This window comes from Symphalangus syndactylus, chromosome 6 (assembly GCF_028878055.3).
Source record: "Symphalangus syndactylus isolate Jambi chromosome 6, NHGRI_mSymSyn1-v2.1_pri, whole genome shotgun sequence".
NCBI classification, from domain to species: domain Eukaryota; kingdom Metazoa; phylum Chordata; class Mammalia; order Primates; family Hylobatidae; genus Symphalangus; species Symphalangus syndactylus.
In genome coordinates, this window is record NC_072428.2 from 12,569,806 (window position 1) to 12,584,290 (window position 14,485).

General features: G+C 55.3%; 1 protein-coding gene across 1 annotated transcript in view; it reads left to right on the forward strand.

Moving 5' to 3' along the window:
* ALX4 (ALX homeobox 4) overlaps positions 1 to 12,867 on the forward strand; it is a 51,260-nt gene extending 38,393 nt beyond the window's left edge. Inside the window, exons 3-4 of the mRNA XM_055281846.2 lie at positions 5,462 to 5,590; positions 7,915 to 12,867. Of these exons, the coding sequence (XP_055137821.1) occupies positions 5,462 to 5,590; positions 7,915 to 8,244 (459 nt within the window). The 3' untranslated portion in view covers positions 8,245 to 12,867. The remainder of the gene's footprint in view (positions 1 to 5,461; positions 5,591 to 7,914) is intronic.
* Positions 12,868 to 14,485: the final 1,618 nt, after the last annotated feature.

Genomic DNA, 14,485 nt, shown 5'->3' on the forward strand with positions numbered 1-14,485 from the left:
CTAAGGCGTCAGTAAAAGATTCATCAGTTACAACCATGTTCTGTTTAAGAAGGCAGAGGCATCTCTAATAGAGTCTACAAACTTTTTTTCCAAAATGGCTAATGTGGAAAAGGACTAGTGGTTATCAGTAACTATGTAGCTGTTCAGAAACTGCAGCTACCAGAAGTGATGCTGAGGAGTTGCATGGCTGAGTTGCTGTAAGTTCCCTGAGGGCAGCCTGCCATTTATTTTTTATTTTTTATTTTTTATTTTTTGAGACAGGATCTCACCGTGTCACCCAAGTTGGAGTGCGGTGGTGTGATCTTGGCTCACTGCGGCCTCCACCTCCTGGGTTCAACTGATTCTCATGCCTCAGCCTCCCAAGTAGCTGTGACTACAGGCGTGCATCACTACACGCAGCTAATTTTTTGTATTTTTTGGTAGAGATGGAGGTTTCACCATGTTGGCCAGGCTGGTCTTGAACTCATGACCTCAAGTGATGCACCTGCTTTGGTCTCCCAAAGTGCTGGGATTACAGGTGTGAGCCACCATGCCCAGCCCAGGCTGCCTTTTTTTTTTTTAGACAGAGTCTTGTTCTGTCGCCCAGGCTGGAGTGCAGTGGTGCAATCTTGGCTCACTGCAACCTCTGCCTCCCGGGTTCAAGCGATTCTCCTGCCTCAGCTTCCCAAGTAGCTGGGATTACAGGTGTGCACCACCACAGCTGGCTAATTTTTGTATATTTAGTAGAGATGGGGTTTCACCATGTTGGTTGGCTGGTCTTGAACTCCTGACCTCAGGTGATCCACCCACCTCAGCCTCCCAAAGTGCTGGGATTACAGGCATGAGCCACTGCACCTGGCAAGACTGCCATTTTATTCCCCTCCAGTGCCTAATGAATGTTTGAGGAAGGACGACAGGGCAGCTGGGGCTTTCCTGTGAATCCAGAAGCCCTCACACACCCAGATCTCATTTGAATTTGGACAACCAGCCACTCACATGACCTTACATGCCTGAGTTTGGACAGGAATCCTAGCATCTACCCTGATCTCCAGCAAATGGATTGGGGAGGACCCACAGGCACAGGTAGAGAAAGGGGCATGGCTGGTTATGGGACAGCCCTGTAGGTGCTGTGTTGGTGTGGGATAAACCTGTTCATTTTCTGTGCAGTATGTGTGTACACTTGTGTTTGCATATGTGGGTTGCATGCATGCTTCCTAACAAACATATGGCAGTGCCCGGGAGTAGAATTCACTAAGTACTGAAAGAAGAATGAGGCTTTGAGTACAAAACATGAAAACAAAGGCACACAGAGCATTTTTCAGTTACCAGCATACAACTAAAACAGAGTGTCCTCTGCACACACACATGCACACACACACACACACACACACTTATACCTACTTCCAAAATGGAGTTGAGGTAGCTTACAATTAAAGATTTATTTGTCCAATCTAAAAACAAGAACAATGGCATGAAATGCGGAGGTAATGTGGTAAAAAATATTTAGGCTAAGGTTCATGGTTGCCACTGAGCACAAACTTCAACTTGGAGCTTCCTGGCAGCCAAGGCAGAAAAGGAAACTCTGATGTGCTGCATATCTTATCACCTAGTGGGAGGACCACAGAATTATAGAACGGTAGTGCTGGAAATGATCACCCCATCTTCCCATTTGATAGACGAGGAAGAAGAGGCCCATAGGTGGGAAGTCATAACCTGAAGCTAACAGCAGCCACTCAGTAGCGGCACTGCGACTGGAATCCGGGACTCCTGAGTTGCAGCCTAGTGCTTCTTTGACTTTAGTTTGCTGTACAAGGACACATGCCAGATTGTTCAGAGGCTTTTCTTTGTATAAAGGCAGCAGGGTGGGTGGGATCTTCATGTGCGTCAGACCTCTGGGTTGAGCCCTAAGCCTGGCAGTGCCCTGGGGGGGTAAGGGGGTGGCGATGGAACCCCCTGCTTGCCTCTGCTGTGTTTGTTCAGGGCCCATACTCAGCTGGTGGCAAGCCAGGTGCCTGGCGTAGAGTGGTGGTGGGGACAGGGACGGGGCAATGGGGGCCCCAAGATGGACTTTTCCTGGGAAGAAGCCTGGGGTTTGGCCCTGCTCCAGGGTGCTGCAGGGGCCTCTCTCTGCTGTCTGGGATTCCAATCTCTGCAGCTGGTGTCTGAAGACAATAAGACAGAGGCCTCCCCGCCCTGGGCCACCCCACCCTGGCCCCAGATGGGCTGCGGTTAGCGAGGCCTCCGCCAAGACAGTTGGTTCCTTGCACAGCCCGGTCCTCGGGAGAGGCCTGTGCTGAGTGGGCCCAGGCTGGGGTGGTCCTGAGGTATGACATTCAGCCTGGGAGAACAGTGGGGACCTTGTGGTTGGCTGTCCTCCTAGGGCTGCACAGTGGAGACAGGCCTGCGGTGCAGAGCTTGGAGGCACAGGAGCGGGCCTGGGGGTTGGTGTGGCATCTGGAAGGGAGTCTCGGAGCCCCTGGGGCGCCAGGGGTCAGAAATAGAAGGACACTCCAAGCCTCAGGACCTGCAGATGTGAGCATAGAAGGGGTCTTGGGGATACCCTTGCTGCCTCCAATTTACTGGGGAGGATATTGAGGACCAGCCAGGCTCACCTAGCTCATGTCTGGATCTGGGCAGAAAAGCCAGAACTGGGTGCACAGGGTAAGGCCCCAGGACAAAGGAACAGGAGAAGAAGGCGGGAGGAGGTGGGCTGCCCTGCTCCTGCCGGCCGCTCACCCGCCTCTCACCATTTCCATCTTCAGCTCTCAAATAAATCCCTCAGCCTGACCTTCTTCCATTCCTGTTCCAAAGACGGTGCTAGCTCTGCTGGCCTCTCCCCCGCCTGGTCATCTGTCTTCCCCAGATAACCCACATCTCCTCCCTCACACTCAGCTCCAGCGAGCCCGCGCCCCACATTCCACTCCCCTACATGGCTCCTCCCTCCACTCTAGACCCCTTTGCCAGGCGCTGGCCACCTCCTTCCCTCTTCGGGGTCCCTCCCTGCCCATCCCTGGATCCTCTGTTCCAGAGCCTGCAGGGACATCTTCCACTTCCACCGTCCCACCACGGGGACCTGGAACCCACAGAGACACAAGGGGAACCCCAACAGTCACAGTGACAAAAAGAAAAAGAGAAGCCATCTCTCTCCATGCCTCCAGTGGCTTCTCCCCTCCCCCCAGCTTCCCCCACAGAAAACCCTGGGAGGCTGAGGAAGGAGCGGAAAGACGGAGCTAAGCCTGCAGGAAATTAAACATGAAATGAAAACAAGCTCCTCTGATTCATTCTCTCATCCTGGCCCCAGTCTCCCATCCCAGGCCACTGATAAAGAGGGATCCCATTTCAGCAGCACAGGGAGGAGACCCCATCTGTCCTTGGCTCCCAGTGGGCGGCCAGGGCCTGGACCCTAGGAATCCCTGGAGGAAAAGGGGCCCTGGGAGGCCAGGGCAGGGGCTGAGACCCCAAACTGGGGAGAGGGTCCGTTTTTAGGGAAGAGGCTTCTCCTCCCCCAGTCAATGTGTGTGCACACATGCACGTGCATGCAGCCACACTAGTGGGTACACTCGTGCACACACACACACATGCTTAGGATTAGGAAGGGGAAAGTGAGTTGGTACAGGAGTGGAGAAACATACTAATGTGTACCCCTGCACCCCTGCTCACCCCCACCCTCCTCACAGTAACATGAGATACATCCCCATCTTCCTTGACCTCTTTCCTCTAGCAAAAGACAGTGAGAAAGGTCAGGAACTGTAAAGAAACAAATGGGAAGTACTCTAAACATTCTTGGACTGCATTTCCCGTCTAGCTCCCCTGCTGCAACTATGAGGCACCATTCGCCATGCAGAAACTGAGGCCCTTGGCAATGCCAGTGCTTCTATGAGCCTGTCTGTTGGCCGCTGCACTGGATGCCCAAAGAGGCCAGGCAGCGTCTGTGAGGAAGCATGTCCACACCTCCTTCTCCCCTCCTCGCAGTGGTTCCTAGGAAGTTCAAAGGCTCTGAGGCAGAGGAATTTTGAGAGCTGACTCCTGTATTTAGCTCAGCAGCCGCCTTGGCCGTGATGGATGGAGAAATGTTTCCACCTGGAGAGCCGGGACTGGACCTCAGGAAAGTTGGCTTTCTCGATGCCTGGGCCTGGAAGGGCCTGGCACGGCTCCTTATGGCTCTGCAGCTGAGGCTGTTGTCACGGCTCTGTTCTACCGGTCTGCAGCGTGCTGTCTGAGATGTGCCCACTGGCATCTGAGTCTGCAAAGCCAGCAGACAGGTGCACATCAAGCTGGCAGAGGCCTCCCTCTGAGGAGCACCACGGTCCATCTCTGAATCAGCCTAAGGCCATTCTTGGCCTGGAAGCTGATCCCTCCTCACTCTCCCTCTCTCACCCACCCCGTCCCCATCACCCCTTCTCCAGATCCTAACTCATGGGCCAGGGGTAGGGCAGCTCTTGCTCTTGAACCTTGGGAAAGTTCCCCGCCTTCCAGAAATGCTCGTGCAAAGGAAAATGACCCAACACTCCCCATCACAGAAAAACCCCAGTGCCCACAGCTGACTCAGAGACCTCCCCTCCCCCGTTGGGCTCCCAATCAGGCCAACATCCCATCCACTTGTGTTCAGTGATGGGTGGGCCTCCACTTCCTCTCACCATCAGGCTACTCTTCTATACAAGATTTTGTAGTGACTGCCTCTACGGACAGCACCAAGGGAAAAACCCTTCACTTGGCATTCAAGGCCCCCTGCGATCTGACTCTGTTTCTTTCTTTCCCACCACTTCCTTCAAATTGACCTCTTTAGGTTTTTGGAGCATGCCTTGCTGTTTCTAAACCCAGGCATTGGCTTTCCTCCTTTCAGCCAACCATTCAAGGCCCAGCTCCTGTCCCTCCTCCAGGAAGTCTTCCCTGACTGCCTCTGTTGCCCAGCAGAGCCCCTGCTCTCCCACAGGCTCTCATTCCCTTTAACACAGGGGAGTTCTGAGCTGGGAGACTGTCTCCAACAAGAAGGCTGCAGACAGGATGCAGGGAGGAAGGCATTCTGAATCTGGACCAATAAGCCTTAGAGAGCCATGAACCTTTGGGAAAACTGGCAAAACTGTGTGTGATTGTCTAGAAGAACACATCTGGAGGAGCATTTGTAGCTTTTATCAGCTTCTCCACAGGAGTCTGGTTAGATGACTGCTAAGATGACCAGTGACTTGTTTCATAGGTGGTGACACTTGGCTGCTCTAGATTCTGAAGCTTAGAAAAATAAAGTTCTGGCTCAGGATCACGCCCATGGCTAGTGGGGGTAAGATACCTTCCCAGCTCAGAGTGGATGATTCTAGATTGTCAGCTCTTGAGGACAAAGACCAAGGTTGATATTTATGTGTGGCCGCACCGCTTCCCAAACGCACTGCAACTAATGGGGGGCTCAAGGGAACAGTTCGCACTGCCTGAAAGTGAGGCCTCCAGGCAGGTGTCTCACCCTGGTGACAAAGGCTTTCTTGTCTTGTAGGTCTGGTTCCAGAACCGAAGGGCCAAGTGGAGGAAGCGGGAACGTTTTGGGCAGATGCAGCAGGTTCGAACCCACTTCTCCACTGCGTATGAGCTGCCCCTCCTCACCCGAGCTGAGAACTACGCCCAGGTAAGTCCCGCCCTGAGCTGCCGCCACCGATCCCCAGCCCCTGGTGCTCTGAGAATGAGCCCCTTGGAGGAGAGCCCAGGTACCCCGAGATGACTTATGGCTCCAGGCTGCCCTTCCGTCTCATTCCAGGGGTGTGCCTGTTTATACCAGAATGTGGGAGGCCCAGGGTTATTCTATCCAGCTAATCATTGAACCAGGCTTGGCTGAACTTTAGGGAAGGGAAGTTTGGGGCAGTGAGAACGGCTCTTTCCTCCACTAGCCTTGGCCACTTCTGCTGTGGGCATCGGAACCAAGGCAGGCAGAAGGCCACCAGGCCCTCAGATACCGCTCGGAGGGTCTCTTCAGAAAGCGAGCTCTGAAATCTCCAGGACTCGTGGCCAAGTTGGAATGAGCTTGGGATTCCGAGTCCGGGGACTTAGGTTATCTTTCCAGCTCCAGGTCTTTCTCACTTCAGGCAAGTCTCAAGTCTCTGAGCCTCAGTTTTTTCACCTGTACCTTGGACGTGGTAAAAGCATCTGCTCAGCTCTGTTGTCAGGCAGTTGTAAGGTCTAAATTCAATCGTGCAAAAGTATTTTGTGAATTGTACAGTTTCAAAAAGCTTGTGTGCCTGCGCTCAGCCTCTGGGGCCGCGTCCTCCCCTCCCCCCAGAGCATTTTCCCTGAGTGTCTGTCAGCCAGTCCCCTGTTCTAGTGTGAGATGCAAGGGACGAGAAGTATTGAGTCACATCAGGCACCTGGGATGCTTGCAGAGATGGGTTTTTGGCCAAGTCCAAGTCCACTCCTGACCCCCCTCAGCCTGCCCAGCAGAAGTGGCTGCTCCCTCCCTGCTCAGGCCTCATTCTGCCATGGCCTCTGCCTCAGCTCCCACCCGGCCCTGCCCAGCAGCCAGCCAGTAGCACGGGCACCCCTGCCTCCTTTACTTCTCCCTGACCTGGTTCTATGCTAGCAAATGGTCTCTGGGCTCTCCACCCAGACCAGCCCTCCGTTCCCTCTCCCCCAGCCCGGGATTCATGGGGCAGGAGGGCAGGAGGGCAGGGCACAGGCCTGGAGGTGAGGCTGAAGAATATGGGATGTCTCATACAGGCACCATCGGCATCAGCTCGCACTATGTTCTTCCATTCTCTTTCTCCCCTCTCCCTCCCTAAACTCAGCCTCCCTCCGTCCTCCCAGGATGGAACTCTAGCTCCCTCCTTGGCTTTGAGCTCTGCTGCCTGAGCCCACAGCTGGAGGGAGAAACCAACACAGGGCCCTGTTCACCCCTCCTACCCCCACCTCACCTACAGCACCACACAGTGTGCGCTCAGACCTCTTCTGAGAGGGGGTGATGGAGGCCAACCCGTCCCCCTTCCCCTGCACCGCGGAGAGAAATGCGGTTCCCTCCGGGATTAGGACTGAGCTCCTTCTCCCTGCTTTAAAATGCCTCCCTTGAGTGTGCTCCAGACACATGCAGGAGGGCAGGCCAGCAGAAGCCTACATGAGGTTACCAGGAATCCCGTGTGCATAAGCTGAGAGTTTCCCGGGTCTTCCCCACACCCTAATTCTACCTCCTTATACGTGCCTCGAGGGCAGAGGAAGATGGGAGCCCCAGGTGAACGTTGGGGAGGGAAGGGAATCCCAGTGGCACCGATGGAAGACAAGATGGCCAGCTGATGCCTGTGCATGCCCTCGCCCCCTTGGCCTGAGGAGGTCCGGTCTCGGCTCTGGCTGTCCACCCTTGAGGCAGCTCCTTCCATCCTGAGTTAGTTCTGAAGCCTCCTAGTTCAGGCCGTGGAACCTCAGCCACTGACCTTTGGTTTCTGAGAGGTTTAGGCCCCTGCTGCCCACCTCACCCAACCCCTCCATCTTCCCGGCTACTGGTGGGGCCCCAAGGGAACCTGCAAGGCCAAAGCTGTCCGAGTTGGGGTCCGCTCACCTTGCTCAGGTGCCTATGGATGTGAGGGGCCTGGGGAGGAGCTGGAGGGGAATGAGACACAGCTGCCATCCGCAGATGGAAGCCAAGTCTACAGTTGAGTCTAAAAATAGGAAGCCAGCTGGGGGGTGCTGGGGTGTCACCCTTCCACTGGCCACTGGGCCCTTAATGAAGCCTGAGGTCACTCCTTAGAACTGAACTTCCCTCTGCTGCTAGCCTGGCCCTGGGAACAGAGATGCCAAGGTGTAAAAGCCACCCCCACAGAGGTATCTGGACATCCATCAAGGCTAAACACTCAAGAGGGGCTTCATGGGAAGGATGGACAGTGACGGGAGAGGTGCTCTGGGGGAAGGGGTGAGCCCCTGCCACACCGTGCCTGCACGCCAGCCCGTGACATCTCTCCCTTCCTCTCCCAGATTCAGAACCCGTCCTGGCTCGGCAACAACGGGGCTGCCTCACCAGTGCCGGCCTGCGTGGTCCCCTGCGACCCGGTGCCTGCCTGCATGTCCCCTCACGCCCACCCCCCTGGCTCTGGGGCCAGCAGCGTCACCGACTTCCTGAGTGTGTCTGGGGCTGGCAGTCACGTGGGCCAGACGCACATGGGCAGCCTGTTTGGAGCAGCCAGCCTCAGCCCAGGCCTCAATGGCTACGAGCTCAACGGCGAGCCGGACCGCAAGACCTCGAGCATCGCGGCCCTCCGCATGAAGGCCAAAGAGCACAGTGCGGCCATCTCCTGGGCCACATGACAGGGCACCCCCGCCCCATCCCCACCTCGGGACACCGTGGGCCACGCCCATGTTTTCCAGGCCCCCAGCCTCCCACTCGACTTTCCTCTTAGGAACCTGGCCTGGGTCAGGGGCCTGACCCTCAGCACTTTCAGCCACCCCAAGTCTGAGGCCCCGTGGACTGCTGGGAGGGAGGGGGCAGCAGGCCCCTGGCCCCTCCCTGGCACTGAGGCCCTGACCCCTGCTCCCGGCCACAGGCAGTGGAGAAAGCCAGGTGGCCACGTTTTTCAGCTTTGCATCCATGAAAAGCTGAAAGCGCTTTCTCTCTCCCACCTGCTCCTCTGGCCTGCCTAGTTGACCATGAGTCAAAGCTAGATTTCCATGCAGACCCAGCAGCCTCACCAGCCCAGCCTTGTCCACCCTTCCCGCTCCTAGTGGGGTCCCCTGGTCACCAGGCCGGTGGCTGTGTGTCTGAAGCACAGGCTGCCCTGCAGAGCCAGCCTCCTGCCCTCCCATCTTTCTCTCCCTGAAAGCACATGGAATCCGACCTGCTGGGGCCGAGGCACCGGCCTCCACCTCCCTCCAAACAGCGACGAGTCTGACAGAGCCTGGCTGACTGCATCCCTGGCTGTCCCCTGAGCTGGATACACCTGGAGAGAGTGGGCAGAGGATGACAGGAGCTGGAGCCAAGGACCCCTGCTGCCATCTAGCAATGCCAGTCCCCAGGGGAGACATGGGCCAGCCCCTCACTGGACAGTATAGGGGAGGAGCCAGACCTGAGGGAGGCTGAGAACACGGATGCCGCAAGGGCTCCCACGGTGCTAGAAGAAGGAAAGGTCCTGGGAGAGGGGGAGGCTCCGGGTGGGGCAGGGGCCCGGGCAGTCCTCCCGCTCTCCCGCCTGCCTGGCATCCGGTACAGTGGGGAGGTCTGGGCAGCTTTGTTCTCCATCCAGAGCCCAGGAGGGTCCCTCCAGGAGGATTCGGAGGGGCTTGTCCCTTCCCTGCCCTACCCTGGCCCCCCCCGGGGCTGCTCAGCAGTGTCCCAGCATGGAAGGACTCACAACTCGGAACACATAAGCTAGGGCTTGGGGACCGGGCGGCAGAGGGTCAAGAGCTGTGCGCAGGCTTTGCTAGAGGACGTGTGGCCATGCTCGGCCTCCAGGCCCTGCCATGGCCTCAAACTGACTGTCCTCCCTGCCGTATCTGTCACAGTGTCATCGCTGCCCAGAGCCTTCCACGGCAGATGGGGGCTCTGTGTCCCTCCAGGCACTAGGAGGGTGTTGCTCTTCTCCACACAGCTTTCCACACTCCGTCCTTACACTTCTTCCATGGGGACCAGGACTCTCTGCCCTTTCTCCAGCCTGCGGAAGGGCTCCTGGCCTGGGCTCCTCGGCCTGGCTTTGCTATTGCAAAGGGGGTGTCAGGATGCCCTCCTGAAACCAGGCTTCCTGCCTCCAGGAAGTGGGGCTCCGTGCCTGCCTGCCTGACCCCTGCAGCTTGGGTCTGGCCCTGAGCCCCAGCCCTCACCTCAGCTGGGAGTACACAGTAACCGTCCAGAGGCAGGCCTGTCAGACCCCGGGGGGGTCCCTCCGGCAGGCAGCGCTCGCATTGAAGGGCTCGCCTTTTCTACCTTCTCCCTTGATTCCTGTCATGGAGTAGGGCCAGGCCCACTAGGCTCAGGGTAGCGGACACAGAAAGGCCTCCTGGGTTGGGCTGAGGGTAAATTTGGCGTTGTTGAATGAGGGTCTCTGGGGTCGGGGTTGACAGTCTCCCGTCTGCCTGGTGCTCTCATCCACTCCAGAAACCAGGCTGGGGAAGGGTCTGGCTGTGGCCTGCCTTAATAAGAGTCAGACCTCTTTGTGAACCGTAGCTCTAAAATTGATCTTGCAGAGGTGAAAGGGTCTTGGACATTGAATTAAATGTTCTTGGAGGCTTGGCTTTAAGTGTTTCAAATATTTGAGGATTTGGAGTGACTTTTGGGAAGTTTTTTCTAGTTCTAAGGTTCGCTGAAATGACCCAGACTCCCCCAAAATCTAGCCAGGGAAAGGAAGAACTTAAGGCTGGGAACAGTTTCCCCATTTCTCCCCCATTTCCTTCTGAAATGGTCATGGTTGAGGAAGGATGGGGGAGGAAGGAACTTGCACCTTGGGTCTTTCTCACCCATGAGAGAATCAGGACAAAGAGGAAGAGAGCCAGGTAGCTCCAGAGTGGGCCAGCAGGGAGGGCGAGGGAATCAGGACAAAGAGGAGGACAGACAGGTAGCTCCAGAGCAGGCAGGGAGGGAGAGTGAGAGCTTTAAGGGGGCTCTTCCGCAGGGGCCCCCGGCACTCAGTTCCTCCATGCATCTGCTCTCTGGCTGGTCTAGACCCAAGTCAGGCAAATTTCAACCCAAAAGCTTGAGAAGAAAAGGCGTCTATTAGAAGGCTCTGTGGCTATGGCTGCCTGTCCCAACACACCCAGAAAGTGTCTAGGATTCAACATGCCAAATGTGAAACATTCCTGTTCATCTCGTCAAAGGCAGCCACGTGCCCCAGGCCTGTCCTCCGTGGCTTGGCCCAGCCCTTGGGGGCCACCTAACCACATTAAGTATCATAGGACCACCGAGTTGGGAGGAGGCTTAGAAACCCTCTAGTTAGTCCAGTCACTTTACAACAGAGAAGACCCTGGCCCAGAGTGGAGACGTGACTGCCCTGGCTTGTATTTGCCCTGAGACTAAGCTGAGAGAGGAGCCTGGGACGTGCCACCCAGGGTGTGAGGGCCCGGGCCACGGTGGCACCGGGGGCGGCCGGTGCTGCATGCAGCTCCCCTCTCCAACGCCTCATGGGCATTCACTCAGCAGCTCAGTTCTCCAGAAGAGAACCTTGGCGCCCAGTCCCTTCCCAGACAGGTGGCGAGGCCCAGCCTTCTGCACTGCAGAGCAGGGGCCCACTGCCCTGTCAGCTCCTAGGATGACTGGGCAAGTCAGGGCAGCTGCCCAAGGCCATCTGGAGGTAAAGCTCATGAAGGCAGGTGGAGAGAAGCATCTACCTGCCAGGTGGTTCATTGCTATGCGAATACGCTGAGAGGTGAGGATTTCCTTTGGATATCTGCCTAAGATCTCAACAGAGATGGCAACTTAAAAATGAAGTCATGGGTAGCCGGCAGATGGATGGGCGGCCTCCCCACACTGACAGCCTCCAGTCCCTGCTGGGCACAGGTCTCAGCATGGCAAGGCTTGACACTAAGGTGCTGCTACTGCCCTCCAGATGCCAGCACTACTCCTGGGGCATGGGAGCGAGGGCTCTGGGGGGCACACAGAGAGGCTTGTCTCCAAGGCTGAAATAGCACTTGGAGGACATGGGCTTTTAGAACTTTCCTTGAATTCTTTTAACTATACTTGATTCTCAGCGCTCACTACCGTGCCTCCAGCTTCGGGAAGCACGGTGGCCAGGTTAGCTCAAAGACACTGCGATGGGGTGGGTGCAGCAAGTGTGGGGTGGGTCCCCAGCACACACAGCTGTGATCACACTGGACCCAGCTCCGTGCCCCATCTGTCATTTCGGCTGGGCAGACAAGAGGGACGCTTCCATGAAAACTATGTACCCTGCTTATGCAGTCATTCCCTCCCTGGGCTAGACAGTGGGGGGCCATCTTCGAGAACCTGAAAGACACGCGGGGGTTCCTGGTCTGTTTCATGGCCCTGACTGTCTGGTGCAAAGGCAAATAGGCCTAGCTGGGGGAGGACGGTTGGTAAACTGGCCCCCAGGATAATACCCTGTGACTATCCAGTTAAAAAATAAGAAGGTGACAAAGACCCATCAACCCCACTTCACTTCTTTCAGGATGCTGTAGGGAGGAAAGGTGCTTCCATGACCTAACCTCGGCCTCTCCTTTCTTCCCTCTTCACTCACACGCATAGAGCTAGGCCTTTATACTACTGATTTTGAAGGACAGTTTTCAATGTCTAATCATCTGTTTGGGTGTGCAGTGGTTGAAAAAAGAGAGCTGAGTGCTAGAAGGAACATGAACCTCAACCGATACTTGTTGTTCTCATTGTAAGATATTTTAGCCCTGTATAAATGCAACTTTTCCTTTAGCTTAATGGCCTGGGGTGGAATATTAAAAATATATATTAAAAATACAGTAAAAATCCAGAAAAATGTAAAAAAAAAAAAATGAGGTCGGTTCCATAAAGTTTTACTGCCTATACCACCATGTAACTACATTATAGCAAAATATTAAAAGAAACGTTCTTGCCTTTTAAAGTAAGTTATTGCACTTACATCTTTTTTGGGAGAGGAGGAACACGGATGGGAAGGAGACGTAGGGGCCCAGGCATGGGGCAAAATGGAGTGCAGAGGCAGCCGGGCACTCCCAGAACACCCTTTGCTGGCCCAGCCCAAACTGTTTGGTTGTTGTTATTTGCAATAAACTCCTTCTCCTTCCTCCTCTCAACTGGAATCTGTCTGATTTGTTCCTGACTTGTGACAGATGAAATGTGATCAGAGGGGCCTCTGAAATCTCACGTTAATTGAAGTCGGCAAAAAATACTAACAGTGCCCTTTTGAACTGCTGACACAGTACAGAAGGGATTACCAGGGCTAGATGAACAACAGGTGGCCGGCTGATGCTCCTGCACAAAGAAGGGGTGCATGGCCTGCGAAGGGTCTGGGACATACCCAGCCCCCTTGTCCCAGAGGACCTGTCTGCACTGCAGGGAAGCTAGAAGGGGGCAGGGGATACCAGAGCCCACTTCTCAGGCAGCCCAAAGTGTCGCAGCAGCAACTCTTTGCCTCCCCGGCATCTGGGGTGTGCTTGGCACAAACTGTGCCGTGAGGTCTTCACAACCAGCACTGCCAGCCCCTCGGTGCCACTGAGTACCATTCTGTTCCCAGGGGCTGTTCTGAAAGCAGGAGAGCCAGAGCACCGAGGTCCAGGCTGCTTGGCGCCCGGAGCACGGGGCGGACCTCCAGGAGAGGCGGGTCCCAGTTCTGGCTCTGCTACTGAGTGGCCAGGGGAACTGTCCTTCCAGGACGTACGGCCAGACAACTTTTAAAGCAAACCTCTGAAGACAAATTATGAAGCAGAAGGAACCCAGGTTCTACTGTGGTATAGGTGTTTCCTTGCTTTCCAGCATGAAGGTGACTCAGGAAAAGGCAGTCGGCCTCCAAGGGACCACTGTGTGGACAGGGAGTCATTTTTGTTGACCAAACCAGCTGACTCTAAGTTCTCATATCTGAAGGATAGAAATAAGCCCTGTCCCTGCTTAGCTTACCGATGGAGGGGGGAGGATGAAATGGACAATGTCCACGCATGGGCTTTGTAAGCCGATGTGGCATAGTGACATAAGGGACAATGATTACTCCCAGAGAATGACATCTCCCTCCAGCTCCCAGCTGTGAGTCTGATAAAACAACAACAACAACAACAAGCTCCTTTTCATCCTGTCTTTCCAACTATTTGAACATTGTTCTCTTGGAACCACATCTCAGATTTGATACCTGTGCCAGTGCATTCACATTCAGTATAGACTCAACTGGGTTTTAGGTTGACCTGGGCTGGGAACTTGTTTTTTTTTTAAAAATGACACCTGTCCTATATTAGGGCTCAGGGTCCTGGTAGCACTTGGACGCTCCACACCAAATCACTGCCAAGTCACAGGGCAGGAATTGAAGCAGAGAGGGAGAAAAGCCATGTGCAAACCACATGCGAAACCACGGGGTGTTGTCTCTACCTCACGCCCCTGCTTCTTCCTGTGGGAGCTGAGCACTCCCCAAATCCCTCAGAGTCCAGATGAGCGCCACTGCTGAAGAGGAAGACGGGCCTGATGGGCGACTCGGGCATCATGGGGGATGCAGGTAGCCCACCCCTGGGACCTGTGCCTCTGAGTGGTCTCTGGGGAGAACGACAAGGCCAGGGCCAGCAGGGCCTCCTCTGACTGTGGACTATGGCTCAGCCCATCACTGTCTGACCACCCAGCACCGCTCATTGTTCCCCAAAGCCATCTAGGCCTTTTCACCTGGCCACACCACTGGACTTGCTATCTCTTCTTAGAATGCCTCTATCTCCTCCCTAGATCCCCTCCAATGCACCCAGCCACTCTGCAATGTATCCTCCAAATGATAGCACCCTCTGTGAAGCTCTTTCTTAAGCCCATGCCCTCACCTCAACTTCCACCCCTAGGTCAAAGGCTGCCCCTCTGTGCCTCCACAAAACTGTTTGTGTCATAATACCATGATGGCACATAATACCGTATAAGTTATCTATTTATCCATCTGATTTC